This window comes from Sphaeramia orbicularis, chromosome 14 (assembly GCF_902148855.1).
Source record: "Sphaeramia orbicularis chromosome 14, fSphaOr1.1, whole genome shotgun sequence".
Taxonomy (NCBI): Eukaryota; Metazoa; Chordata; class Actinopteri; order Kurtiformes; family Apogonidae; genus Sphaeramia; species Sphaeramia orbicularis.
Genome location: NC_043970.1, coordinates 33,850,973 through 33,878,373, shown reverse-complemented (window position 1 = coordinate 33,878,373; position 27,401 = coordinate 33,850,973). Strand labels below are relative to the sequence as shown.

General features: G+C 37.3%; 1 protein-coding gene across 3 annotated transcripts; it reads left to right on the top strand.

Annotated features, from left to right (window-relative positions):
* Nucleotides 1-430: 430 nt before the first annotated feature.
* On the top strand, nucleotides 431-27,129 carry coro6 (coronin 6). Of its 3 annotated transcripts, none has more exons than XM_030154887.1 (11): nucleotides 431-643; nucleotides 7,610-7,809; nucleotides 15,718-15,840; nucleotides 20,169-20,298; nucleotides 20,455-20,633; nucleotides 22,486-22,605; nucleotides 22,709-22,813; nucleotides 22,969-23,114; nucleotides 25,582-25,639; nucleotides 25,778-26,005; nucleotides 26,132-26,454. In XM_030154887.1, the coding sequence occupies exons 2-11, from the start codon at nucleotides 7,612-7,614 to the stop codon at nucleotides 26,192-26,194; spliced, it is 1,350 nt and encodes a 449-aa protein (XP_030010747.1). In that variant the 5' UTR covers nucleotides 431-643; nucleotides 7,610-7,611; the 3' UTR covers nucleotides 26,195-26,454. The 3 variants fall into 3 exon arrangements, with proteins under 3 accessions (XP_030010747.1, XP_030010745.1, XP_030010744.1); XM_030154885.1 differs by having other exon boundaries at nucleotides 26,115-26,454; XM_030154884.1 differs by having other exon boundaries at nucleotides 432-643; nucleotides 26,315-27,129.
* Nucleotides 27,130-27,401: the final 272 nt, after the last annotated feature.

Sequence of the window (27,401 nt, the reverse complement as noted above, 5' to 3'; positions counted from 1 at the left end):
CCTGAACTAAAATGAGTTTGACACCCCTGATTTATAGGTTATTATGATAGTATTTTACTGATATGACCCACTTGAGATTAAATTGGTCTGTATGTGGTAACTGAACTAAAATGATTCATGTCTTCAGTGTAATTTTTACATTTCACAAATTCATTCAAGGGGCCGGACTGGACCCTTTGGCGGGCCGGATTTGGCCCCTGGGCCGCATGTTTGACACCTGTGATCTACCTGTTTCACATTTATTCCAGCCCACCACTGATGACTGACCCCGGGGGCGCGCTGGCTGTGTCACCGGCGCGCGTCACGTTTCCCTGTCCGGACAGAGCCTGGTCCAAAATAGACGACACCCACCCACCCCCTCCTCTCCTGATCTCTTCTCTCTCCCTCTCTCTCTCTCTCCCTCCCTCCCTCCCTGTTCCGTCCCGGTACTCTCCCTTCTCTCTTTCCCTGCCGAGTCGCGTCACGCAGTTGTCCGGTGCGTCTCCTCTGTGTGTCCAATTCCTGAAAAACCGGAACACTGGGAATTTAACGCACGGGAATAAAGCAGCAGCCGCAGCCGCAGCAGTAGGAGGAGGAGTGGTCCACAGCAGAGACCGAGAGAGACAGAGTTGTCCAGGGAAGAGGGGTCTCCCCAAAACCTGAGGTGAGCTGTCTATGGGCTATCTTTCCTAATTTGCGTGGGTTGTCAGTGGGTGTACTGCAGAGGTGCGTCAGCTGCTGTACTGCGCTTGTGGGGAGGACACTGTCCCACCTTTGGAGACCCCTAGAGAAGAACACACTGTCGGGACATTTGGACTGTGCGCTTTCCGCCCAGTGGGCACACCGGATCATGAGTCGTGCGTGGCAGCTGTGGGCTACTTTAAGGCGCACGTTGTACATTACACCCCCCCCACCCACCCCCCTCCTCCTCCCCTCCCACCCTTGTCTCCTATGTTCATGTGTTTATGTGTGTTTGTATAGGCTGTGCGCATTGACTCTTGAAATTTATGGTGCTTTCATTAACAGTAAAGCGCCACAGAGAGTCTGGGTTTCATTCTGGGTCTATTTAGGACCAGGCTGGGGGGGGGGGGGCTGGGGGGGTGTGAGGGGAGGAGCGGCCGGCCCGGGTGGGACAGTGCAGTTTGTCATGTCTATATTAGGAAAGTGGCAGTGTCATTCTTTCGCTCTGTCTCGGTTCTCCAGAGCCGTGCCATGCGCCATAGACTCTATTAACCTGAAGCACATTTAAAGGAGCATGGCAGAGTTTTCCAACAACTCAACTATCACATCTCACATCCTTTACTTGGGTAAAAGTACTCATACTACTTTGTGAAAACACTACACAGACCCCCCTATATCACAGGTGTCAAACATATGGCCCGGGGGCCAAATTCGGACCGGGAGATGAATTTGTGAAATGCAAAAATTACACTGAAGATATTGATCAATAGTGTAAAAATCATGTTATTTCAGGTTCCATAGGTACACTTATAAACCAATTAGATCTCAATTGGGTCAGACCAGAAAAATACTGTCACGATAACCTGTAAATAATGACAACTGCAGATTTTATCTTTGTTTTAGTGTAAAAAAAAAAAAAGTACAATTACATGGAAATGTTTATATGAACAAACTATCCTTTAACAAAAAATGCGAATAACCTGAAGAAATATGAACAATGTGAAATGTCTTCAGAAAAGTAAATGCAATTTCGTCAATATTACACCTGTTACTAAATGTTTTGTGTATTTGTAATTGTAATGTAAGTTGTAATGCACATGTGTAAATGATAAACTGATGCAGAATATTGTTAAAACTGCACTTGTTTTTCTTAAGACATTTCAAGTTGTTCACATTATTCAGATTTTTAAGGAAACAATGTAGATATAAACATTATCATAATGTAATTTTACTTTTTTTTCACTGTTATTATTTTACTGTTCTGGCCCACTTCAGATCATATTGGGGTGAATGTGGCCCCCGAACTAAAATGAGTTTGACACCCCTGCACTACCCACACCCTCTATATCACAGGTGTCACACATGGCCAAATCCGGCCCGCCAAAGGGTCCAATCCGGCCCAGGAGATGAATTTGTGAAATGCAAAAATTACACTGAAGATATTAACAATCAATGGTGTCAAAATCATTTTAATTCAGGTTTCACATGCAGACACATACAGTCCAATTAGATTTGAAGTGGGTCAGAACCAGTAAAATATTATCATAATAACCTATAAATAATGAAAACCCCAAATTTTCTCGTTGTTTTTCTAGTGTAAAAAAGTAAAATTACCTGAAAATGTTTACATTACCAAACTATACTTTTACAAAAAACCTGAACAAATATGAATAAACGGAAATGTCTTAAGAAAAGTAAATGCAATTTTACCAATATTCTGCCTGTTACTAAATGTTTTGTGCAATTGTAACTCACATGTGTAAATGATAAACTGATAAACTGAACCAGAATATTGTTAAAATTGCACTTGTTTTTCTTAAGACAATTCAAGTTGTTCATGTTATTCAGATTTTTAAGGAAACTTTGTAGATGTAAACTTGATCATAATATAATTTTACTTTTTCCACTGTTATTATTTCACTGGTTCGGCCCACTTGAGATCATATTGGGCTGAATGTGGCCCCTGAACTAAAATGAGTTTGACACCCCTGCCCCATATTAATAAATAAAAGTATAGTCAAAACTGTTAGATTCCATCTTCTTAAATGTGAATATTTTTCTGTTTTCTTTCCTCCTCTGTCATATGTATCATTATGTTATGACCAAGCAAAATTCAAAGATGTCATGTTGGGCTTTGGGACACATCTTTTCATTATTTGCTGACATTTTACAGACCAAACAATTAGATAAATAGAAAATATAGTTGGCAGACTAATGTATCAATGTAATGCAAGGTTTTGCATTCTCAAAATCATGAAAAAATCCCTAATGTCAGAATCAAGGCCATTGATCTGGAAACATTTGTTGCACAACAAAAATTCTCATTGCCCTCTGTTTGCTTCTTGTGATAAGAAACAACAGTAACAGTATTTGTCTTTAGTTCATTTACACAAAAACAATCAATAAAATCCTAAACAGAGATTTAGTGTCATATCCATATCACCCATCTGTAGCTGCAGATTTATCAGAACCAAAAATAATCAGGAGTTGCAGCTCTAGTCGTCATTATGCAGCCAAATGGTCCCTGTCGGTGTTTCACTATTAAATGAGGTATCTGGATTCATTTCACTATAATGCGTATTTCACAGAATACAAATGTTTATGACTGAGTTCGTTTGGAGTTTATGTAATGACTATAGCTTAATCTAGACCAGTGCATCATATTCTATGAGATAATTATATGTTGGCAACACACTCAAAACAACAGCACTGTGGCAATTTCAGCATATTCAAGAGTTTATTTTCTTAAAGATGAAAGGTACCTTTCTCTACTCATTAACTAATAATTTATCATTTAGCTTAATAGAAACATTTAAAATCAGCATATTTACAGATATGAGGTTTTCACTGGACAAAAAGAGATGAACAGTTTGGGTATGAACAGTAAATAAAGATCTCAGATGCATAGAATGGAATAAAACACAATATTTACCTGAAGTAGAAGCATGGAGTTAAATAAACTGAATACTCAAACACTTGTACATTAAATTTGCACAGTATGTGAGTAAAAGTACTAGTTATGTTCCACCACAGGTTTTCACAAAATGTTCTCAGATTATGAGGTGAATTTTACTTTTCAGAAAGCTCCTACTATTTCAGATCATCTAAGACAGTAGAAACCTACTTATCAAGGAAGACTAATATATGTGAAGCAGTTTTAAAGTCACTTTCTCCAAGAAATATTCAACTTCTGACCATGAGGTTATTTAAATGTATATATTCATTTGCTACGAGTTTTATTTGATTGAACTGAGTTGGCATGCTAAATAAACCGGTTGTAGAACTTCATCTTGACAGCATTATGGAAAACATTTATTGTGAAACACATGTACTACACTGTAAAAAAAAAAATCCTGTTGTTTTTACAGAAAAAAACTGGCAGCTGTGGTTTCCAGAACAATACTGTTAAAAAACACATCCAGCTGTAAACATATTTACAGAGTAACATGTAGATTTAACATTTTAAACATGTAGATTTAACATTTTAAACATGTAGATTTAACTGGTAAATGGACTGCACTTACTCAGCACATTTTCTACACCTTCATGGTGTCCAGAGCACTTTCCAAAACCACCAGGTCCAACTGGGAGCAATTTAGGGTTCAGTGTCTTCCATGGACACTTGGACATATGGACAGTCAGAGCCAGGATTCAAACCACCAACCCTTTGGTTATTGGATGACCCGCTCTACCAACTCTACCAACCCATTCATTTACAAATTTAAAATGTAACATTGTTAAATGTTTACTTTTTTATAACTTTTATATATATATATATATATATATATATATATATATATATATATATATATATATATATATATATATATATATATATATATACATACATATATAAAAAAAAAAAAAGCAAATACGCTGTTATTTCAACATTATGGTCTTGCAATTTAAACAGTACCACATTGTTTTTCAATTTACAGTTTAATTTCTAAAAACAATAGAAATACATCATTTCTACATACAAATCTGGTGTTGTTCACATACTCTTCCTGTAAGAACTACAGCTATATTTGATTTAATCGTTAACACAAAAATCTTTTCAAATAAACAACTTTGTATTGTATTGTCACTTACAGTTTTTTTTATGTTACAATTTTACAACTTTTTGGTGTTAATTCTACAGTCATTTTTTACAGCGTAGATAAAACATCCCTGTCAAGTGTGTAGTAAATGATTGAAGATTGTTCTTTTACACATAAACAGTAAATTAACTGGTCATTAAAGTCTCATAACGGTGGTATTTGTTGCAGTGTTACTGGACCAGTTTGCTTCAGGTGACATTTATGATATGGTGCCCCACAGTTTTCCTGCCTGAAGTGGTCGCTGGAATGTAACCCCCAGATAACAGAGAGCTTCCAGGAAAGCACAGCGAGCCTCTGGCCTCGTTCAGTCATGTCTCCCGCTGCCTTTAGGTTTTGGGTGAAATGTTGTGTATTAAAGTGTGAAAGTTGGGTACTGTCATTTAAGAAATGACCATGGTGGGATTTAGGTCAGCTGATGTTTTTTTTTATATCACACACCTCATAGGTTTGGTTTTTTTTTTAAATTAAAATTCCCTCTGCAGAGTGGACTCTAAATTGTGAAGCTCCAAACAGGTCTGAGTTTGGGATCAGCCTCTAAACCAGATGAAGAGCTCTGCTGCATTTTACCAAGAGTCTTCTGGGACTGATGCAGGCCTACTTCTCCAATTGGGTTTTTAGTTTTGGCCTTATGTAAGCTTGTGCAGCCTGGCTGTGTATGTTAGATACGTTTTAAACTTCATATTCTCACAGGAATCACATCACATGGGTGTGCCTGAATATAACCACTGTGCTCTTTATTGCTGGCTTCAAACTGGTATTTTATCCATCATATATAATGTTCTGGCTGCCTTCTATCAGTGCTCTGTGTCTTAGTGTTGGTCTTTGATGTTTGGCTGTCACACGGAGTGGGACAATCGACTATTAATATCTGCACTGACGGCAGGCGCTGTTATAGAATACCTCATGTGTTTTGGGGGATTACAGTCTCCCCTGGCCTTCTGCCTGAGGCATCCACAGCACAGCAAGATGTCAGTTAACAACCGGCCTAAAAACGCATCCCAGAGCTTATTGCGAACTTTGTACAGTATTCACAAGAGGTCAGAAGTGTGTTGAAAACATATGAAGGTTATTTAAAAAGATAAAAGTCCTGTAAGTTTGAGTCAACTAAGAATAAACAGGAAAAGAAGATAGTTACTTACTTACTTAATTATTAAGACTTTGGCCAGCTGTAAAGTCCTTAAAGTGCATTATAAATAAAGTTGGTATGGTATGGTAATTACCTGAAGTTAAAACAAAACAAAATTAACACCAAAGGAAAATGTAGAGTGACGCCCTTTAAAAATATTGATAATAACTCACAGTAAATGGAGAACCTTAAGGAAATTCATCAAACAACACTTTGAAAAGAAAGCAGATTTTACAGTGGTGTCCAAGGATGGATCTATTACCTCTGTAGACACCCCCCCCCCAAAAAAAAAAAAAAAACTTTTGTGTTCTTTAAACTATACATGTAAAACAAACTAGCAGCATGTCTACAAGAGTCTCAAAGTACTGAAATCAACAATAAATTGACCATATGTGCTTTAAAATGACTTTTTTCCTCTGCTCCACTATATCTTATTGCAATTTTTACCCCCCCCTCCAAAAGGGGAAGCTAGGGGTATTGTTTTTGGTCTGGTTTGTTTGTTTGTTTGTTTGTTTGTTAACACTCTTGCAGCAAAACTATTGGTTGAACTCATACCAAAGTGGGTTTATAGATTACCAGTGACCAAGAATAGATCTCATTACATTTTGGGAAAAGTAGGTCAACGTTCAGATGTTTTATGAATTTTCTAAATCTTTTTTTTTTTTCCCCATTTACTTATAATGGGCAAATTTTTACATGTCTGTACCAGCAAAACTATTGGTTGAATTCATACAAAATCAGGTTCATAGATTGCCAGTGACCCAGAATAGATGTGATTACATTTTGGGAAAAGTTGGTCAAAGTTTACTTTTTTTTTAAAAGAATTTTTAAAATCTTTTTTTTCTTGCATTTACTTATAATGGCTGAAATTTTACATGTCTATAAAAACATCAATTCTGTTTCAATTAACTTCAAACTTGGCACATATATGGAGGCAATTGAAATGCTGACATCAACACACACATAGACATAATGACATCAGCTGGATCGATGCCAAAATAAACTACAATACATGCGAGGGGCGGGGTTTGTTGTGCCTGGCACCACCTGCTTATTAGTGTTTTCTGCACAGTTTTTTTCAACACGGTCTTCATTTGCACTAAGAACACTTGGGTCGTGTTTGACAACGGTAAATGAAGTATTTTTGGTTGATCTTTGTTGAGTCCATTTACATTCCCTGCAAAAACTTCTTGCTTGCCTATTTACTACTACCTACTTTCTATGAAAAACTCTCTACATTAATCTCTCAGTAGCTCAGATTAATTTACTTACTAACTTTTTATTATGTTCCTTTTTTTCATGTCTGTTATATTTTAATTGAGTTTATCATCCTTTGATTAATTTGATTCATTGCTTGTGTTTATTCTGATTCTTTGTTTAGACTTTCATTCCATTGTTGAACCTGTATCATTTGCTGCGGTTGTCTGTGTGTTTGGGCAGATGATTTGATGTTCTATAACTGTTACATTTGTTTATGACAAGTAATAAAGAATGCAATGAAAGACACAGAATACTGATAATCCCAAAACTACAGCCATAAAAACAAATTAAATATATTAATATTTATATTATAATATATATTATATATACAGTATATTAATGTAATATTAAATACATTAGCTTTTTTAAACATACACTATACAGATAATATAATGAGATTAGGTTTGTTGTATGAAGTATCTCTGTGTCCCTGTCAAACTCTCTGTCCTTCCTCTTCTCATAGCCATGAGTCGCAGCATTGTGCGGCAGAGTAAGTTTCGCCACGTCTTCGGCCAGGCGGTGAAGGCCGAGCAGGGTTATGATGACATCCGTGTCTCCAAGGTGACGTGGGACAGTTCGTTCTGTGCCGTCAACCCAAAGTTCCTGGCAGTCATCATTGAATCCAGTGGAGGAGGAGCTTTCCTGGTCCTACCCCTCTCTAAGGTCAGTCCAGAGGTCAAAGGGCACATGTTTGTGTATAGAGAGGAGTTAAAACAACGACAGTGATGATGACTCTAGTGTTTATGTTAAAAATTGACACAGGGTTTTTTTGTGTCACAGCAGGTGATGTTTACTTCAGAAAATGCTGACTGAGCATTCTGCTGACATGATTATGTTTTTTATATTTTCATTGTGCTTGTTTCTGTGTTAACTGTGTTGTACGCACTTTGAGTATGCGTTCATAAAAAAGCACTATATAAATCTAATCCATAATAATAATAATAATAATAATAATAATAATGATAATAATAATAATAATAATTATTATTATTATTATTATTATTATTATTATTATTATTATTATTATTATTATTATAACTGCTTCAGTCAGTTTAGTTCAGAACAACTTAGGAAGGACTTCTAATGCTACTAAAGTCACCTAAAACACTTCAGAGAAATCTATTAAAACCAGTCCAACGTGACCAACCTTACAATACCAACAAGTCCAGAAAAACTCCAAGAAACAACTTGAAGCACCTCATGGGGGCTTATTAATCCTTGAAGAACTGGAACTGTTTTTATGGTGACCCCAAAATGAATTGAACCTTTCCTGATAAAGCGTTTCATCACCATTTATTCTAATATTATCCTCTGCAATTTGCATTTTTCAGTGAAAATCAGGTATTTTCCTATATTTCATTTACTGATCATGTAACTTTTTCAGACAAATATATCATTATCTGAACATAAAACAAGTGTCTGCATCTACTCTCATGTGTCAAACTACACAGGTTTTACTGACAAAACGATGTTGCAGAACATGACAGTGTTTCCATATTCACAACAGAACCACTGAACATCCAAATGGATCATATCTGATGTTGCGGAAAATCTGAAAAACTGCATTTTAGTTGAATTATATAAATGTAATGATGTAATTAGTGGTTTAGCATTCATCTAACACACAGATCAGCAGGTGCTTTGGGTTGGCTGTTTAGGTCTTTTCAAGCATTCAGTTTCTGGCTCATCCTCATTAATGCTACACAAACATATTAGTTTTATGACATTTAAAGAAAAGAGGTCAAGTTAAAATACCTTCACAATACCTTCACAATTCTCTACCTTGGTGTTTATGAACTGGAATTATTTTTTAGGCAGCCACTCTGGGCCATGCAAATCAGCCAACTAAATATTGGAGCAAGTGTGACCATGAAAAGCTAAAATCTTCTCCTCTTAGTTTATTGTGGCTCCAAAATGTGAGATTAATGATATGCATCTATGAAAACAGCAAAGCGTATCTATAATTTCCCAAAGCTTTACCCTAACTGCCTTGAGGTATGACAGAACAACTGGTGTGTGAAGTTTATCTGATAACTAGTGTAATTTCCAGGCTTCAAACATTCACTCTGGACACTGCAAATGTCTTCTACCCAGAGTCGGCTTCAGATTTCTTGACTAAGCACTGCTTCTGTTCAGAGGCTCGTCTTAGTAACTGAACGTTCTGTAAAGCTATAAGTAGCTGTTGCAGTGTTGAAGGAGCATGACATCAGCAACCATAGTGAAAAAAAAAGTCTTTTGGCTGCCAGCTTCGTGCCGAGGTCAGATTGTTCCACAAGACAAGATACTTGAAATGCTAAGGAAGCTTGTGTCTCATCCTGTTCTTAAAGCTAATCGGTTTTAAATTGTGCATGCTACTGTATAAAGTGCTGCTTAAATGATGTTAGAAGCTATTTATCCATGATTTTCATTCAATTAAAAATGATTTCAGATAACATTTGGTACATTTTAGTATGTCCTCTTCCTAATTTCGGACGCCGTGACATATGCTCTGAGCTGTTATGTTGGGGAAGTCCAGGAAAAGTCACTGTAATTACTAAAGCAGACATTCAATGACAGGAAAAGCAACCAGTCAGGACAGATCAGGCCTTTGAAGCTGAGATGCTTCGGGGTGGTGTACAAGTTCCTCGAACCTCATGATGATAACATCCCCTTAAAATACATGATGGACATCAGAAACAGGAAGCTGAACTTGTGTAATGCACAAGAAGGTAGTGTTTCATTCTTGATCCCTTTTTAAATACAGTTGCGGAAAAAATTATTAGACCACCCTTGTTTTCTTCAATTTCTTGTTCATTTTAATGCCTGGTACAACTAAAGGTACATTTGTTTGGACAAATATAATAATGATAACAACAAAAATAGCTCATAAGAGTTTAGTTTCAGAACTGATATTTACACAGTAAAATCGCCAGTGTTTATATAACACTTAAAGAGTTAATTTTAACACTACCTCAGTGAACATATGGTCCCTATCTACAAAGTGTAAAATTTACACTGAACATAGAGTTACATTTCCAGAGTCAACTTTACTCTAGTAAGAATTAATATTTTAGACTACACTACACTAATTAGTGTCGATCAAGTTTTGCACTGTGAGAAGTAACACCCATAGCGTTATTCACATTCAACACCAAAGAGTTAAGTGTTAAGAAGTAACTTTTCCAGTGTTAAACCTCATTAACACTACATGTTGATAAATAAATTACTCCAAAGAGTGTTGATTTTTAACTACCTCCTACCAGTGTTATATATGATGTACTATAGTCCCAGTGTCTGCAGGGGGGAAAAAAGATACAATTATTTCTGTACCCAATTTATTCCAAGTGAAAATGAAATATTGCATTTAAAAGTAAACATAAAATGACATTTAAAATGAAAGCCGCCGTACCAATATCATGTTATCCATTTGAAATTCGGTATTTGAAAACATATACCCAACGCTGACAACAACAACGTAACTATATTCTTGCACACAGATTGTGCTTGGATGAAATAACAAAAGCAATAGTTTATTTAGAAAAACTTACTGCAGTTTTTCGATGTGAGGAAGATGGCGATGCCAGAGTCCAACTTTTCACTCGGTTTGAGCACGGAGGTTGGTGGGCGGGGCTTTTTAGAGTCATTATTTTTTAACACTGAAAGGTATTTTGTTCTTATCAGTGCTGAATTAACTTTGAGAGTGTCAATTTACTTTAACACTGAATATATGACACTGACAGTGTAAAACCTCTGTTAACTCCATTTATTTCCACCGACACTGGAAGTTATCTTGTTAAATTTTACTCTGTCCATTGTTGGAATAACTCTGAAAGAATTAAAATACTTTGACACTGCATTTTTACACTGGCAAATTTACTGTGTAGCAATTTTCCATGTTTTCTTGATAATAACTAAAATTACTTCAGTTCTTACATCAATAGTTATGACATTGTACTGACCAAAACAGTGCTTTTAAGCATTCCATGTTTTCTTTTCTGTCTGTTTTAGTCACATGATACACAGGAGTTAGTACCTGATTGCCTTTTGATGGTCTAATAATTTTTTCCACGACAGTAGGTTACCAGTAGTGTTTACCTCCTTTTATCTTCTGTTTGATATTTGAATCAAAAACTGTAATGACGATTCAGTAATTTAAGCAGTAACAACATGCTATTACATGTTCAAGAGTCTTTTCATGAGACGTTTATGTCCACTTAGCAGATCACACCTCTAGGTGCAACCAAATAGCTGCTGAAGTCGCTTCAATCAGCCAAGTCTGCAGCAAATGAGTCGACCTGCCCTGTGAGATGCCTCCACTCAGCAGGTTTCATTTGAGTTGCTCTGCTAACATCAACTGCCAATCACTGTCATGCTTCATGGAAACAGAGAAGTTCACCAGCTTCAAAACAATTTGTTAAAAAAAAAACTGGCATAACAAGGTCAAGTCTAAGGTTAACATTCTTTAGAAAAATGTGCCTCATAGTTCAGTTGTGGTAACATTATAAACTCTTAATCAATATTAGAGATAAATGATTGTCAAAAATATTGTGGATGTGATGAGAAACATCATATGTGACAGCTCTGTGATTCATCCAACAGTGGTTAATGCTGAAGAGTAATGCGCATTTTTTGGAGATACCGAGAAATGGACGTGATTATATGCTGGAGTTCAAGTGGACAGACGTGCTATTAATACCCACCAGCATGCCCTCCATCTTCCATTGGCCCCCTCTGGGTCCTCAACAGGCCACGAGAAAAACTACCCTTTCAACGCCTCGTCGCTCGACTATAAATACACCCCTCTAGGGGTGTGTTTGTGTGTGTTTGAAGAGAGGGACATCACAGAAGTTGATACACATGTTCACACGATATGAACAGGGAAAGACAGAATAATCTAGAGAAGATTATTAAGAGCAATTTATCATGTTCAGATGGTGATAATTCTGTTTCCTGGTCAGTTACCAGTGTGCAGCTGAGCTTTGATTTGATGGATTTAGTGAAGAGTTCAAGGTTTTGCTGGTTGTATCCAAAAGCTTTAGTTTTGATATTAATACAACACTGATTAAAACTTGGTTTGACACAAGACCAGTATCAGTCTACATTAACATGAGTGAATAACTTAATTAACCCATAAAGACCCAAACAGCCACCTTTAACCAAAACCATCTACTAATGTAAACTGTTTAATAGCTGTTGATCCACTAATCCTATCAATACATGTTAATAATTGGTGTAAAATACAGCTTGTCATCTTTTCATGGTCATCAGATATGACCCATTTGGATGTTCAGGGGCTCCGTAGTTACACTGGAAACACCGTCATCTTCTACAACATTGATTCACCAGTAAAACCCATGGAGCTAAATTAATGACAATGGATGGAGACATTTGTTTTATGTTCTGTTAATTTACGGTGGCTGACAAGGGCCAAACACGTTGCAATGGCCCAATGCATCTCAGTTAGAGAAAACAGCTGCGAGTACAGAAACGATGCAAATTTACAAACTCAAACACAGGTCTAAACGAGGTACAAAAAGACGAACGTGGTGCAAACGAAAAAATGCGTTGCAAAAAACAAAAACAAATGCATAATCATCAAATAAAGAAATGATGCAAAACACAAAACTATTCAAACCAAGAAAAATGCTGCATAACCAGTCAGTACAACGGAAGCATTCCAAACCTATAGGGGGCGCTGTCAGCAGAACAGCTCGATGCAGCGACACACAGGATGGAGAGAGAGAGACGGAGAACAGCTGACTGACAGTGTTTCAAACTACAGTGGGAACAAATGGAAGTTATGGCGTAGTGCGGTAATGTGACTTTTATTTGATTCTATTTGACACTAGTCTGTTGTCTGTAAACACTGGCTGGCTGCAGGTTTGGAACACTTCTGTTGTAGTGACTGGTTCTGCAGCATTTTTTGTTTGCAGATGTTTTCTTGGTTTGAATCAATTTGTGCTTTGGATTGTTTCTTTATTTGCAGAGTATTTGGTGATTATGTATTTGTTTTTGTTTCTTGCAGTGCATTTTTTCATTTGTACCACCTTCCTTGTTTTGTGCCTTGTTTAAACTTGAGTTTGAGTTTGTGAATTTACATCGTTTCTGTACTTGCTGCTGTTTTCTCAACTGAGGCGCTTTGGGCCATTGGATGTGTTTGGCCCTTGTCGGCCACCGTAGTTAATGATATCTTTTTGCTGAAAAAGTTCATTTTTCTTAAGTTTTCAGTGTTTTTGATGGAATAACCGTCAACTTTAATCTGAGTTTATATGAACATCTACGTGATCAGTGAGTTAAATATAGAAAAATACTTGATGTTCACTGAAAAAACGCAAAATACAGAGGATGATGTCATAATAAATGGTGATAAATCACACAAAAATGCTTTGGAACAGCCATAAAAGTAGCACTGGGTCTTTATGGGTTACGTCGTTGAAAACATGTTTAGATAATATGTAAATGTTGGAAAAAATTCTCAAATGACAATATGTTGGATTTACAAAACCAGCTGCACTTTACACACGTTGAGTGAAAACAGTGTATTCTTTGGTTCTCAGTGACATTTCAGTTTTGATGTTTTATTTTTGACAGGTTTCACACTCTGGATTCAGTCCCTTTTTACTGTCAGTGTGTATTTATTTAACACACTCAGGGTGATGTTTGCACCATATTCAGCATATAAATATCTGTCAGTCAAATGTTTGCTTTGCCATAGTGACACATCTGTCAAAATAAGAGTCCAACATCTGATCTCATAATTAAAGCAACAAAAAAGCCATTTTTTTTTAAATTACGCACTTTGCAAACCATTTTGAAAAAGTCTGTACCCCCTTTTGGTGATGAACTACTTATTGACACAGCTGATATATTCAGTCTACACCACCACCAGGGGCCATCAGTGACCACCTGGAGTCTTCAAAAAATATTACACACCTCAGTAAAGCCTTATAAAACATCCAAACCTCTATAGATCAGATGCAAAACCCAGTCCAAAATGATAAGTTTGTGTAGCTGGTGTGCGTGACTGTAGACTGATGATAATCATCCAAAGTACATCAGTCCTTGTAAATGATCAAATGCACTATAGAAACATGAACATGAAGACTTATGGATGGAGGATGTTTCTGAAGTGCTTTGATCATTTACAAGAATGGAGGAGAGCTGAGATGATGAAACCAACAGTCTATGTTCAAGTATATGAGCTCCTACACAGAATTATGTTGACCTGAATGTGTCTGAATACTGAGGACACTTTAACCAGAACTTCTACAAGTACCAGTTATCTTCCGTCTTGAAAAGCAATATCTAGATCTTCACATGTCTCACTTCAGCCACGGTTTTTGTTAACGTGAGGATGCATTTTGATACTTGCCCCTCATCCTTCTTCAAATCATCCATGGACTAACATTTTATCACCCCGCCCCCTGAAGGGAAGGCAAAGGGTTTTTGGTTCGGTTTGTTTGTGTTTTTCTTACTCTAGCAGCAAAACTATTGGTTGAATTCATACCAGATTGGGTTTATAGATTGCCAGTGACCCAGAATATATGTGATTACATTATGGGAAAAGTAGGTCAAAGTTCAAGTTTTTTATGAATTTTTAAAATCTTTTTACCCCATTTACTTATAATGGGCAAAATTTCAAATCGCTATAAAAATGTCAGTTTTAACTCTATGTACTTAAAGTGTTGCAGAGCTATAGAGATTAATTTTATGCATCACTCTGCAGAATGTCTAAGTGGTAGCTTCTTTTTGAAATTTTTTGTTCAATTTTTAAATCTTTTTCTTTTCCCATTTACTTATAATGGGCAAAATTTCAAATGTCTATAAAAACATCAGTTTTGTTTACTTCAAACTTGGCACATATATAATTTTTACATTTAGTAAATATTGAAGATGGATGAAAGAGTGGATCGCTGCCAAAATAAGCTTCAACATGTGCATGGGGCGGGGTTTGTTGTGCCTGGCACCACTTGTTTGATCTTATTTCATTGTTTTCCCAGTGAACAGCTATTTACTTGTTTTCTTCCCTCTTTTCTTTGCATTTGTAATGTTTTCATTTTAAGATTTGTTTTACAGCTTTTATCTTATATTGAAAATATCTAACTTGTGACCAAAGTGAGCCAATATATTAAATGTAATGCAAAAGACATAATTCAGGACTCATTGGAAGTAATATATTTGAGTCCAAGACATTTAGTCGCAGGCCTTTGCCCAAGTCTGTTTATACTGGTGCCTGTACAAAGGCAACTGATCACAGAATATACAGTGTAAAAAACATCCCCATCTTCATGGGTATATGTAAATATAAATATGGATAGTTATAGGGATCTTATTAGAGCACATACAAGACACACAGAGGGCTGGTGGATTGATGTTCGAAAGAGACATCTGACAAAGTTAGGCAATACTTTTGAGACAGTCATTACATAAAACAAACTTGAAGTGTAGACATGCAGATCTACATGCAAGTCACTGAAGTGCTTACAGGTGCACAAAGAGACATCCAGATACGCAGACGAACACTTGTCATGAGAAACAGTGGGACAATATAGCTGAGATAACAGATTGTGTCTCTGCATCTGTGTGTTGCAGACAGGTCGTGTGGATAAGAATTACCCGCTGGTGATCGGCCACTCCGGACCTGTCCTTGACATCGACTGGTGTCCCCATGACGACAACATCCTGGCCAGCTGCTCAGAGGACTGCACTGCGATGGTAATGACAGTGGAAAAAGTGTTTGTGAAAAGGAACACAACAAAAAAACATAGAGTTGGTAAAAGTTATAAATAGATGTAGAGGAGTTTGTTTTTCAGTGACTCATAACAGTCACAGTGTGAGTTTGTGTCGTCTGTTTATTCGTCTGCCAGTGTTTCTACCTGCACTGCTTCATCTATCTTTTTATCAACCTGTGTATTTTTTCCTTGACAAGTTTGACGGTATTTTGAGTCCAACCTGTTCTTGTGTGTGTTAAGAGTTAGATGAATGGTAGTTATAGAACATCTGTGTTTTTGTTTGTATGCCAGAGATCTGACCTCTGGTTTATTTCCTTTAAATCTGCATTTTGGTGTTATTTTATTGCAGAGATACATCTTACCCAGACCTTGGACATTTTCTATTTAATAGCACTTTTCTTTTCAGTTTTGATATCCATCAAGCATCCTTTCATTAGAGCTGAATGTAGCTTAGGCTGACTGAGTGCATAGGTATGTAGTCTATGTAAACACAGATTAAACAAGAGTATGAAAAAACAGCATGCACACAATAGATAAAACATTATTCTATGGTGAATCTTGTAGTCGTCTCATACTCACATGAAATAATTTGTTATGATCATGTCACTTTACAAACTGTATCGTGACACCATTTTAATTTTCAGTGCCTTCATTCACTTGGAGAGCAGGTCATTGCTCTGTAGCCATGACTTTTGGAGTATAAAGGAAAGAAAACAGTTCATAATGAATAAAAGTATGAACACTTGTTTTGGATTCTGGACTGAGATAAAAGCAACTTTAGCTGTTCTGCTGTGTCTCTGCAGTTCATGACTGAGTTCAATCAGCAGGGGTCACTGTGATATCTGGACCAGTTCAGTTCAGTTCAGTTTATGTCAGTCTCTGTTGAGTTGTTTTGTTTGTTTTGTTTTGTTTTGTTTTTTTTAAAAATACAAACAGTTATCTACAACAAGACAAGAGCCTCAAATACATGGAAGAAAGCCAATGCTGACTGAAAATGTGTGGGCTGCAGCTAGAGTTTATTACACCTGCCATTTGTACCTATTACGGTAACTTAATGTCAAATTAACCCTGAAACTAAAACTATCTAATAGTTAACTATTTACCTATAGAAAGTAGAAATGAATAAAATAGTCAAAAGTTAAATTTCCATGTCTTTACTATGTTTAAAACATTTATTGTGAACAGAAATTGAATCACACATCCTCAGTTCTTGTCAACAAGAGATTACAAGAGATGACAGGGAGTTAAAATTATAGCCTTTCCATTGGTTGTATCTGATATAGTAGAGGCCTCAACCCCATGGCCAGGTCATTGTATTATAGTCAAGGCCAAATGTTTTGACAGTGACACAAATGGACTGTTTGCATACACATGATTTATTTACCATTAAGACTAATTGAATCTAAAAAAAATATTTGTAATGGTTATTCAGTGTATGTCAGGAAAAAAAAATCGAAAAAAAAAAAAAAAGCTTGCGAAAATAAAATGTGTGTGTCACTGCCAAAACAACAGCAGAAGGTAGCCTGTTGCTCTTGGTATGTGATTGTGTGTCTCAGTGGATGGATGAGACACAAGTTGAACATTTTCACAAGTTTGACCGAGAGATAAAGTTAGGGATCAAATACAGCCTTTACTGCATCATTGTTTTGTACTGTATGAGTGCACGGTACGTATGGTAGGTCAGCATATCTTTTTTTTGTTTGTGTAACACGTCTGTTAGCTGAACATGTGTCAGAGGACAGATTTTCTCACACTTGTTCACAACGATGTTGCAGGAATCTTTGCATAATCGAATGACTGAAATGCTGCTTCTCCAATGGCAACAGCTGCTGGGATGCTGTTGGAGGGCTGCATATTTGCCTGTGTGTGTGTGTGTGCTTTGATTGTGTGCGTTAAGTCAGTGGCCGGTCCACCGCACAGTCGACGGTTGCAGCTGTCCAGTCTCAGAGCTACAGAAAGGCCATAACCGTGATGTCATTCTCTTCATTTCACAGAGAAGGATCATTGTATCATCTGAAAGGGATCATTAGAGTGTGTGTGTGTGTGTGTGTGTGTGTGTGTGTGTGTGTGGGGGGGGGGGGGGGGGCAACAGGGACAGAGCAGTGTGAGTGTGTGTTTATGTGAATCAGCTCATCACCCTCTGTGTGCTGTGACTAAAAACACTAAAGTCACTTTCTGACTGTGATAGTGACGCTGATGAGACATCATTGATCAGATTTGTCATCTTTATTTTTTTTCTCCTTATAAAAAAAGGACATTGGACACATTTAGCACATTTTCAAGTCAACTCGTACCTCCTGACAGTATGCATTTTCATTACATGGTTAAGTTATATTCAGTTTGTGGAATTCTAGCCTATTGTCACTACTTTATAGTGGCTGAGAGGCACAGAGGGGATGTCATCTACAATGTTTCATGAGAATTTAACAACAAATGGAAGATTTTGTATCATATATACAATGAAAATTAACTGAGGATGCCTTGTTAAGGCTGATTATGTTGTGTATTAGATGGAAAAAATATATGTTATTACTTAAACTTAAAAGAATTTGACATTAATCAAACACCAAATAATTAGTCAGATTTTTAGTGTCCAGTGATGCAGAGGGACGTTGGTGTCCTAACCTCAGTATTTTTTAATTTCAGTGTCTCAAAACCCCAGAGAGGATAGAGAATAAATGAGTTGAGGTATAAAAAGTTTCTATAGTGAGTTTGTGTTCATTTTGTAATAACAGACTGGTGTGGACGCTGTCATGTTGGTGTGATCAGTTGTCACCTCAGCAAAACGCATCAGAGATGTGTGTTTGGAACTGCAGTCTTTGCTCCAGTAAATTTATGAACTGATTAAAATTAAATCTGTGACAGTGTGTTGAGTTTAGCAGTAGAGTGAAACATACAGTATGTGCTTGTAGATGTACAGATGCACTCAGTAAGGCCTATGCAGAGCAGAACAGAAAGGAACACATTTCTATCACTTCATCAAAATTGCATGTTTAATAGCAATCTAACCATTTCTTTGCTATATTTTGTAGATGTTTGCAGTAGATGCAATAGTGTAGTCCAGTATAGTGGTGTAGTAGGTATACGCCGTATACCTACTTATTTTTCAGTCAGCATTGTGTATACCCACTTCTAAATCCCCCCGATGTGCACCATTCAGTAATATCTATGAGTCAAGTTGCCCATGGTTTCCCCTAGGATGGTGAAGCCATGACCCGCCCTACTCTGCCTCTAATTGGCTAGTACTCGGCACTTTCACTGATTGAGGAGTGATCAGAGGTAGAGCCAATCAGAGGTAGAGTAGGGCGGGTCGTGTCGAGGAAAATATTGCCAACTAGACTAGTGCTGGCCACCTCAGGAACCTGATTGGACACCTCAGGTGCAAGTGCCACCCCAGTTGATTGACAGGTCACTGCACGTCTCGTTGAAGGATGTGCGATTGTTATCTTTTCATCAGGGTTTGTTTGTCTGTCTGTTAGCAAGATAACTCAAAAAGTTATGGATGGATTTTGATGAAATTTTCAGGAAATGTTGATACTGGCACAAGGAACAAATGATTAAATTTTGGTGGTGATCAGGGGGACTGATCTGATTTGGCAGAGGTCTAGTTTTCTAGTTGGAAATGTGAAGGAGAAAGGCAGAGAAAACGTCTTTCAAATGAGTGACACATATCGAGAGAACCTACTTTCATGGAATACATAATTCTGTGATAAGTTTTAAGGTGGTTTCCAAATGAGTCACTGTTTTTAACTACTGGTCATATGACTGCAGAGTTAGAGAAGAGATTTTGTTACTAGTAGTTCAACTATGTGAGTAGGCTAACGTTATGAAAGGCTAACGTTATCCTATGTTTGCCTCATGTTGAATACATTTACATTCATGCAGCTGCTTGTGTGACCAGTAATACCTACAAACTGTTCCTGATCAAGTCATGATCATTTTATAATAGTGAACAAATACTACTGATGGATTTTTGGGTAAATTAAATAGAGTAGGCTTATATGTCACTGTTTCTAAAACAGGGCGTTTTTCTGGACTCCTTTTAAAATAAAAAAATAAAATAAAAAAGGCAACAATTGAGAGTATACCCTCTTCTCCAGGGACCACTACACCACTGAGTAGATGTTTGTAGAAATTAAAAGGTGAAAACTTAACAGCAAACTGTATTATGTAGTTGGTCCATCCCAAACCACTGACAGTGTCTCAGACTGAAAATAACCTTACAGGACCATTGTACAATTACACTAAATTCATTCATTGTAGCATAATATCTTGGTTTTACTTATATTTTTTGGCGGGTTATGTTTCCAGGTTTGGCAGATCCCGGATAATTCACTGACCCGCCCCATCTCAGAGCCTATTGTAGTCCTGGAGGGTCACTCCAAACGGGTCGGGATCGTCAGCTGGCACCCGACTGCACGCAACATACTCCTCACTGCGGGTAAAACCCCCACACAAGAAGACACTGTAATGTTTAATTCCATGAGACCTTTCTTTTACATGTTATGTAACAGGGATATGTGTGTTGATAAATGAATGCTGATGGAAAATCTAGATTGAGCCATGTTTGTTTTCCCTCCCTGACCCCCCCCCCCAGGCAGTGATAATCTAGTCATCATCTGGAACGTGGGGACAGGTGAGCCCCTCATCTCCATGGACGACCACCCAGACCTCATCTATAGCATCAGCTGGAACCGAAACGGCAGCTTGTTTTGCACCACCTGTAAGGACCGACGTCTGCGTGTCTGTGACCCCAGAAAGAGGGAGGTAGTGGCGGTGAGTGGGTAAAAAACAGACACAGTTCATACTATATGATATACAGTGTATCATGATAGACCCTAATACATTAATGTGGTGAGTAAAAGTAAGTTAAGGTCCAGCATCTTCTTATGATGCTTAGGGATTCATTACCTCCGCCAAGGAGGTTATGTTTTTGCCAGGGTTTGTTTGTTTGTTTGTCTGTCCATTAGTGTGCAACATAACTCAAAAAGTTATGGACAGATTTTGATGAAATTTTCAGGGTTTGTTGGAAATGGGATAAGGAAGAAATGATTAAATTTTGGTGGTGATCGGGGGTGGGGGGGCTGATCAGTAGCCCCCCCCATGGGCTTCCCCACCCCCGATCACCACCAAAATTTAATCATTTCTTCCTTATCCCATTTCCAACAAACCCTGAAAATTTCATCAAAATCTGTCCATAACTTTTTGAGTTATGTTGCACACTAACGGACAGACAAACAAACAAACAAACCCTGGCAAAAACATAACCTCCTTGGCGTGGGGGAGCCCACGGGGGGGGCCACTGATCAGCCTTGGCGGAGGTCTGCGCTCTCCGAGTGCTTTTCTAGTATTAATTAATGTGTTTGGTAGATTTTACTGTAGCACTTATTTATTTTACTTAAGCCTGTCTTCAACTTTTTCTACTGAATACAAGAGAATTTTACAGACTTTCAAGATAAATAATATTGACTTGAAGAACTCAACCCGAAAAAAACATTTAATCCTTCACTTTGTCATAAACATCCAAATTCAGTACAATTTAACAAACACAAATAGAATAGGAATAGAGGTATGAAGCTGCAAGAAATCTCATATTCGTACTGTAAATTTATAATTTGGATAGTACTTCAGTCAAAGTACTTACTTAAATGGGAAAAAGTATAAGAATGAAAATCAGCTGTAATAAATAAAACAAGTGGTGCTGGGCACAACAAACCCCGCCCCTTGCATGTATTGTATCTTATTTTGGCATTAATCCAGCTGATGTCATCATATCTATGCGTGTGCTGATGTCAACATATTAATTGCCTTTTTATATGTGCCACATTTGAAGTAAATTGAAACAAAACTTATGTTTTTATAGACATTTGAAATTTCACCCATTATAAGTAAATGGGTAAAAAATGATTTTAAAAATTCATGAAAAATTTTAACTTAGACTTACTTTTCCCAAAATGTAACCACATCTATTCTTGGTCACTGGCAATCTATAAACCGAATTTGGTATTAATTCAACCAACAGCTCTGCTGCTAGAGTGTTAACAAACAAACAGATCGAACCAAAAACAATACCCCTTGCCTCCCCTTTGGGGGGGCGGGGTAATAAAAATATGATTATAGTATAGATCCAACATAATCATTACTAGAAGATGGATACTTGATGTAAAAGCAGAAGTGAAGTGTAATGCTTTCTTTGAAATTTTGATGTAAACTTGCACACTATTTTCAACAGATAACATGTACATATTAACATTATCAATCCCTAATAGAGATTAGGCTGAAGTTCATATGTCCTCCAGCTCAAGAAATACAATTAAATAAGATAAAGAATACTAGATTTTATGCTACTGTATACTTTTAACTTCACTGCATGTATAATATTTTACAGCTAGAGTTATTTATTAATTTACAGATTAAAATTAATATGAAAAACATAATGATGTGTGTCACACTCTTACAGATTTACTTTGAATATTAAACAAGTTATAAAATCCACAGCAACATGTTAAAATAATACTTGCATATTAAGACACAGGTTACTTCAGGTCGACCGTTCTCTGAGATGAGATCCCCGAACATCTAACCTTGAGCTGTTTTTGTGATGTGACGTCTTTCTGCTGACCAACAGGAACGTCTGGCTCCTCATGAGGGGATCCGACCGATGAGAGCCATCTTCACCAGAGACGGAAACATCTTCACCACAGGATTCACTAGAATGAGTCAGAGAGAACTGGGGCTCTGGGACCCGGTACGAGACTTTACTCTAACAGGTTCTCATAGCAAACAGGACACAAATACTGTACATATTTGTGTCAACTTTTTAAAAATGTCATTATCTCCATTGTCCACAGACAAATTTTGAGGAGCCTATTGCACTGTTGGAGCTCGACACAAGTAATGGAGTGTTGTTACCATATTATGATGCAGATGCAAACATGGTCTACCTCTGTGGAAAGGTACCACATCACTGCAACATGTTATTTATGTTTGGTTTCCTGTCTCCATTTCTTTTCAAACAAAAGTGTGTGCATCCAGTGTTTCCAACCTTTAATAATAACACGGTCCCCGTGTTGTTTTGTGGTGCTCTACGTGACTTTTTGTGTGTATTTAGGGAGATAGCAGTATTCGTTACTTTGAAATCACGGAGGAGCCGCCGTACGTCCACTACCTCAGCACCTTCAGCAGTAAGGAACCACAGAGAGGGATGGGCTTCATGCCAAAGAGAGGTGTGGACGTCACCAAGTGTGAGATCGCCAGGTAAAGCATGGACCAGACTTCTGTCACTACTGACTCCAATGTGTTTATCGATCCTTAATACAAGTAGGAGGTCTTCATAGACAAATGTAAAAAAACTGGGAAACATTCTATTTGGATAGTTCAGAGAGTATATCTGTCCTCCAACAGCTGTTCAATATTTGATATGTAATTTTAACCCATAAAGACCCAAACAGCCACTGACGACCTAAACCATCTACTGATGTAAACTGTTTAACCCTTTCATGCATCACGGTCACTACAGTGGACAGTTATTCTACAGCTGTTCTCTTGTATTTTCATGGGTTTTGTTGTTTTAGTTCCATATCAGCCACTTATGCATCATCTCATACACTGCAATTCATACCGTTACTATAACTTTGCTGTTCTTGATAAACCTGATCTGCAGTAACATGTTTGAGTGTAAATCAATTGTTAGTTGTTAGACTGCAATTACCATTTTTTTTTTTTTTTTTTTTTTTTTTTTAAACAAAAAGGTTTTTTTTTGCATATTACCTCCATGAAGTGAGTAATAACTAGTATTAGAATATGTTAAAATGTGAGAAAACATCACATTAGCAGCAGTTAACAATGTTTTAATTTCATTCTTTTCATATCACTTTCTGCTATTGGGTCAAAACACGGTATTCAAAATCTCTCTGATGGGACATTTTAGAGACAATTTGACAGATTAGTGTTGCTAAATGACCCACATCTTTGCTTTTAGATTAATTTTTGCTTTAGTGGGACCATAACGGATTATCCAAAACAAGGAGCCACTTTATACTGACAGAAATGTTGGAATGGCAATCAATTAAAGTTCGCTCTCTGACGGGACATTACTGTGCTTTGACCCTATGGGGTTTTAAATATATCTTTCTTTGCTTCAAAAATTAAATGCATGGTGTAGCTGAATGGACATTTTTGTAACTACATGACAAAAAAAAAAAAAACTCGATCACGTTGTTTTTTTCATGTCTAAGGAGGAATAAAAACACTCTAGACAAAAAATCTTGACGAAGGTTCTCATAATTCATGCATGAAAGGGTTAATACCTGTTGATACACTAATCCTGTCGATACATGTAAATAATTGGTGTAAAATGCAGTTTGTCATCTTTTCATGGTCATCAAATATGACTCATTTGGACGTTCAGAGGCTAAACACAGTCATTCTCTACAACATTGATTCACCGGTGAAACCCATGGAGTTTGACAAATGATAGTGGATGGGGACACTTGTTCTGACGTTCAGTTAATGATATATTTTGCTAAAAAGTCACTTTTTCTTCAGTTTTCTCTGTTTTAATATGATAACCTTTGGAATTACTATGAGCTTTTATGAACATCTACACAATCAGTAAGTTAAATCCTACTATATAATGCACGTTTCGGCCCCACCCCGTGTACGTCCCATCAATGTCCCTCCCTCCGATCGTTGTTGCAACACGGGACACAAGAGGGTGTTTGGGTGCAATGCCACTGTTGCACCACAGGAGGGCATTTTAGCTACAGGTACAATGCCACTAGTAGAGGAAAAAACATGATTTCTACTGAAAAAAAAAATCAAAATAAAGAGGATAGTATTACAATAAATGGTGATAAATCACTTAAAAAAGGTTAAATATAGAAAAAAAAAATCATTTGGGAACTGACACAAAAGCACCACTGGGTCTTTATGGGTTAAGAAGAAAGGATTTATAAAAACTGACTAAAATGTCAAATTTTTCTCATATATCATGCATGAAAGGGTGAAAAAGACAAAGATATTCAACAGATTATCTCTGAATAGAAGAGACAGACTGATCAGTCAGTTCATGTGATTTGCCAGTCAGTCTGTATTGTTTTGGAAACTATTATCCCAACTCCAAAGAGAATAACAACTACATATGAATATATTACACATTTGTAAGTTAAATACTTTGTTTTTAATGTTCAGGGATCCAGATTTATTTATTACTATTTGATTTGTCCATTTTCTGCTGAAGTTAGAGATACTAACAAGTTAAAGATTTTTCAGCTGCACTACTGGTATTACATAATTAATAATTCATTGACTTTTTCCTGCCACAAACTATTGGTATTCTATTGGTTTTTAAAAATGCATTATCAGTCGACCCGTGACAGTTCTTCAGAAAACATGAAGGGTCAAAACACAGTATTCAAAATCTCTCTGATGGGACATTTTAGAGACAATTAGACAGATTAGTGTTGCTAAATGACCCACATTTTTACTTTTAAATTAATTTTTGCTTTAGTTGGACCATAAGGGATTATCCAAAACAAGGAGCTACTTTATATTGAAATAAATGTTGGAATGGCAATCAATTAAAGTTCGCTCCCTGATCTGACATTACTGTGTTTTGACCCTGAAACAGCTGATTTGTTGAGTCCCAGCCATTGTCATATACTCTAAACTCTGCTGGGTGGACTATCCAAATACCAGCAACTGACGGGTTTGTTCTTCTTAGGTTATTCAAGCTCCATGATAAGAAGTGTGAACCCATCACAATGACAGTGCCACGAAAAGTAAGAACCACCGCCCATCTAAACGTTCCTTCAACACATTCCTCAGGGCAATAACTGTTTGAAACTTTTCTCTTCCGTTCAACCCATTTGAAAGAAACCTGTAACTGCGGAAATTTCTGTGTTTTTCCCCTCACACAGTCAGACCTGTTCCAGGACGACCTGTACCCAGACACAGCGGGGCCTGAGCCCGCCATGGAGCCCGAAGAGTGGCTGGATGGCCGGGATGAAGACCCGATTCTGATCTCCATGAAGGAGGGCTACATGCCGCCGAAGAGCCGAGAGCTCAAAGTGGCAAAGAAGAACGTCCTGGAGTCCAGACCCACCACCCGGCGTAGCATGTCCACCTGCGACACCAATAGTCTGCCGGTAAGTTGTGTGTATTTTTACCTTTCTCACTTTCATATTCATACTTTGTAGCTTTGAACCCTTTAATCTGAATGCTACACCTGTCTTTGTTAAACCCCTTTCTGTTCAGCTCTTTTCTATTTGTAGCTGCTCTCATCTTTTTTACTTCTCCCCTCTTTACTTCTGTTTCCTGTAGCTTACTGTCCTTGACCTATTTTTCTGTTTTCTCCTTTTCCTCATCTTATTTATTCCCCCTTCCTTGTACGACATTTCCTCCCTTTTCTTCTTTTTTCCTCCCTCTCTATCCACTCTTTCCCCTCTCCCGTTCAGCCTCAGCTGCTTGAGAGGTTGCTGGAGGAGATTCAGAATCTGAAGGCCACAGTTTTGTCTCAGGAGAAGAGAATCTGTGACCTGGAGAATAAGCTTTCCCAGTACACCAATGGCACAGCCTAATGTGCAGATAAACACACCCTCTGAAGAACTGGTCTGAATGTCAGATTATTATTAACAAACGTTTCCCTTGCATAGACAAGGACTTGCTCTCCCTCATCAACAGGAGCTTTATGTAAGATTATGAATGTGCAAAATGTAGAATCATACTGTGACTGATGCAATTTGATTAAAGGTGGGTGCAAAACAAACTCTACACCCACATCAGTGTAACTGCCTTTTGGTTGGTTCTATATTATGCATTTCTGCATTAACGCTGTGGAAAAAGTGTGGATCTATTCACACCTTGACAGTGATTTTTAAAGGATGAGAGGAGTGTGAAAGTGATGGTGAAGGAGTGAGGGGATGTACATTTGAAGGACATGTGCATGTTGGGAGGAAAAGCCCACAGCATTATCGCCTTTTGATATTATTGGGAAAAAAACTCAAACTAAAATGCCAAAAAAAGACCTCTAGTACTTAAAATACAACAATTACAAATTTGGAAAAATGCACAAACACATATTTGCCCTGTCTCCCACACGACATATCACCACCGACCAGTTTATTTAGATAAGTCTCTGAAAACTTTTCAAAGTGTAAATAGTGAAAAAGGAGGTGGGAGGAAAAACTGTTGAACTTGTAGCAAAAATTGTTAAAAGCAAAACGTTTTGTGTTCTGTAAAGGATTATACATTACACACATTGACAACAATAAAAAAGTGTTTTTTAAAAATGTCTGTCTCTGTTAACTGATGTCACAGCATTACTCTGACTACACTGATCTGCAAGTAGAATACCTCCTGAAAAAGAGTCGTGGAACTTTACCAAATTGGAGTCACTAATGAAAAAAAAAAAAAAAAAAGCTTGTTGGATGTAGTTTCCATGATATAAGATATAGTTCAGGGGTGTCAAACTCACTTCAGTACAGGGGCCACATCCTTCCAATATGATCTGAAGTGGGCCGGACCAGTAAATTAATAACATAA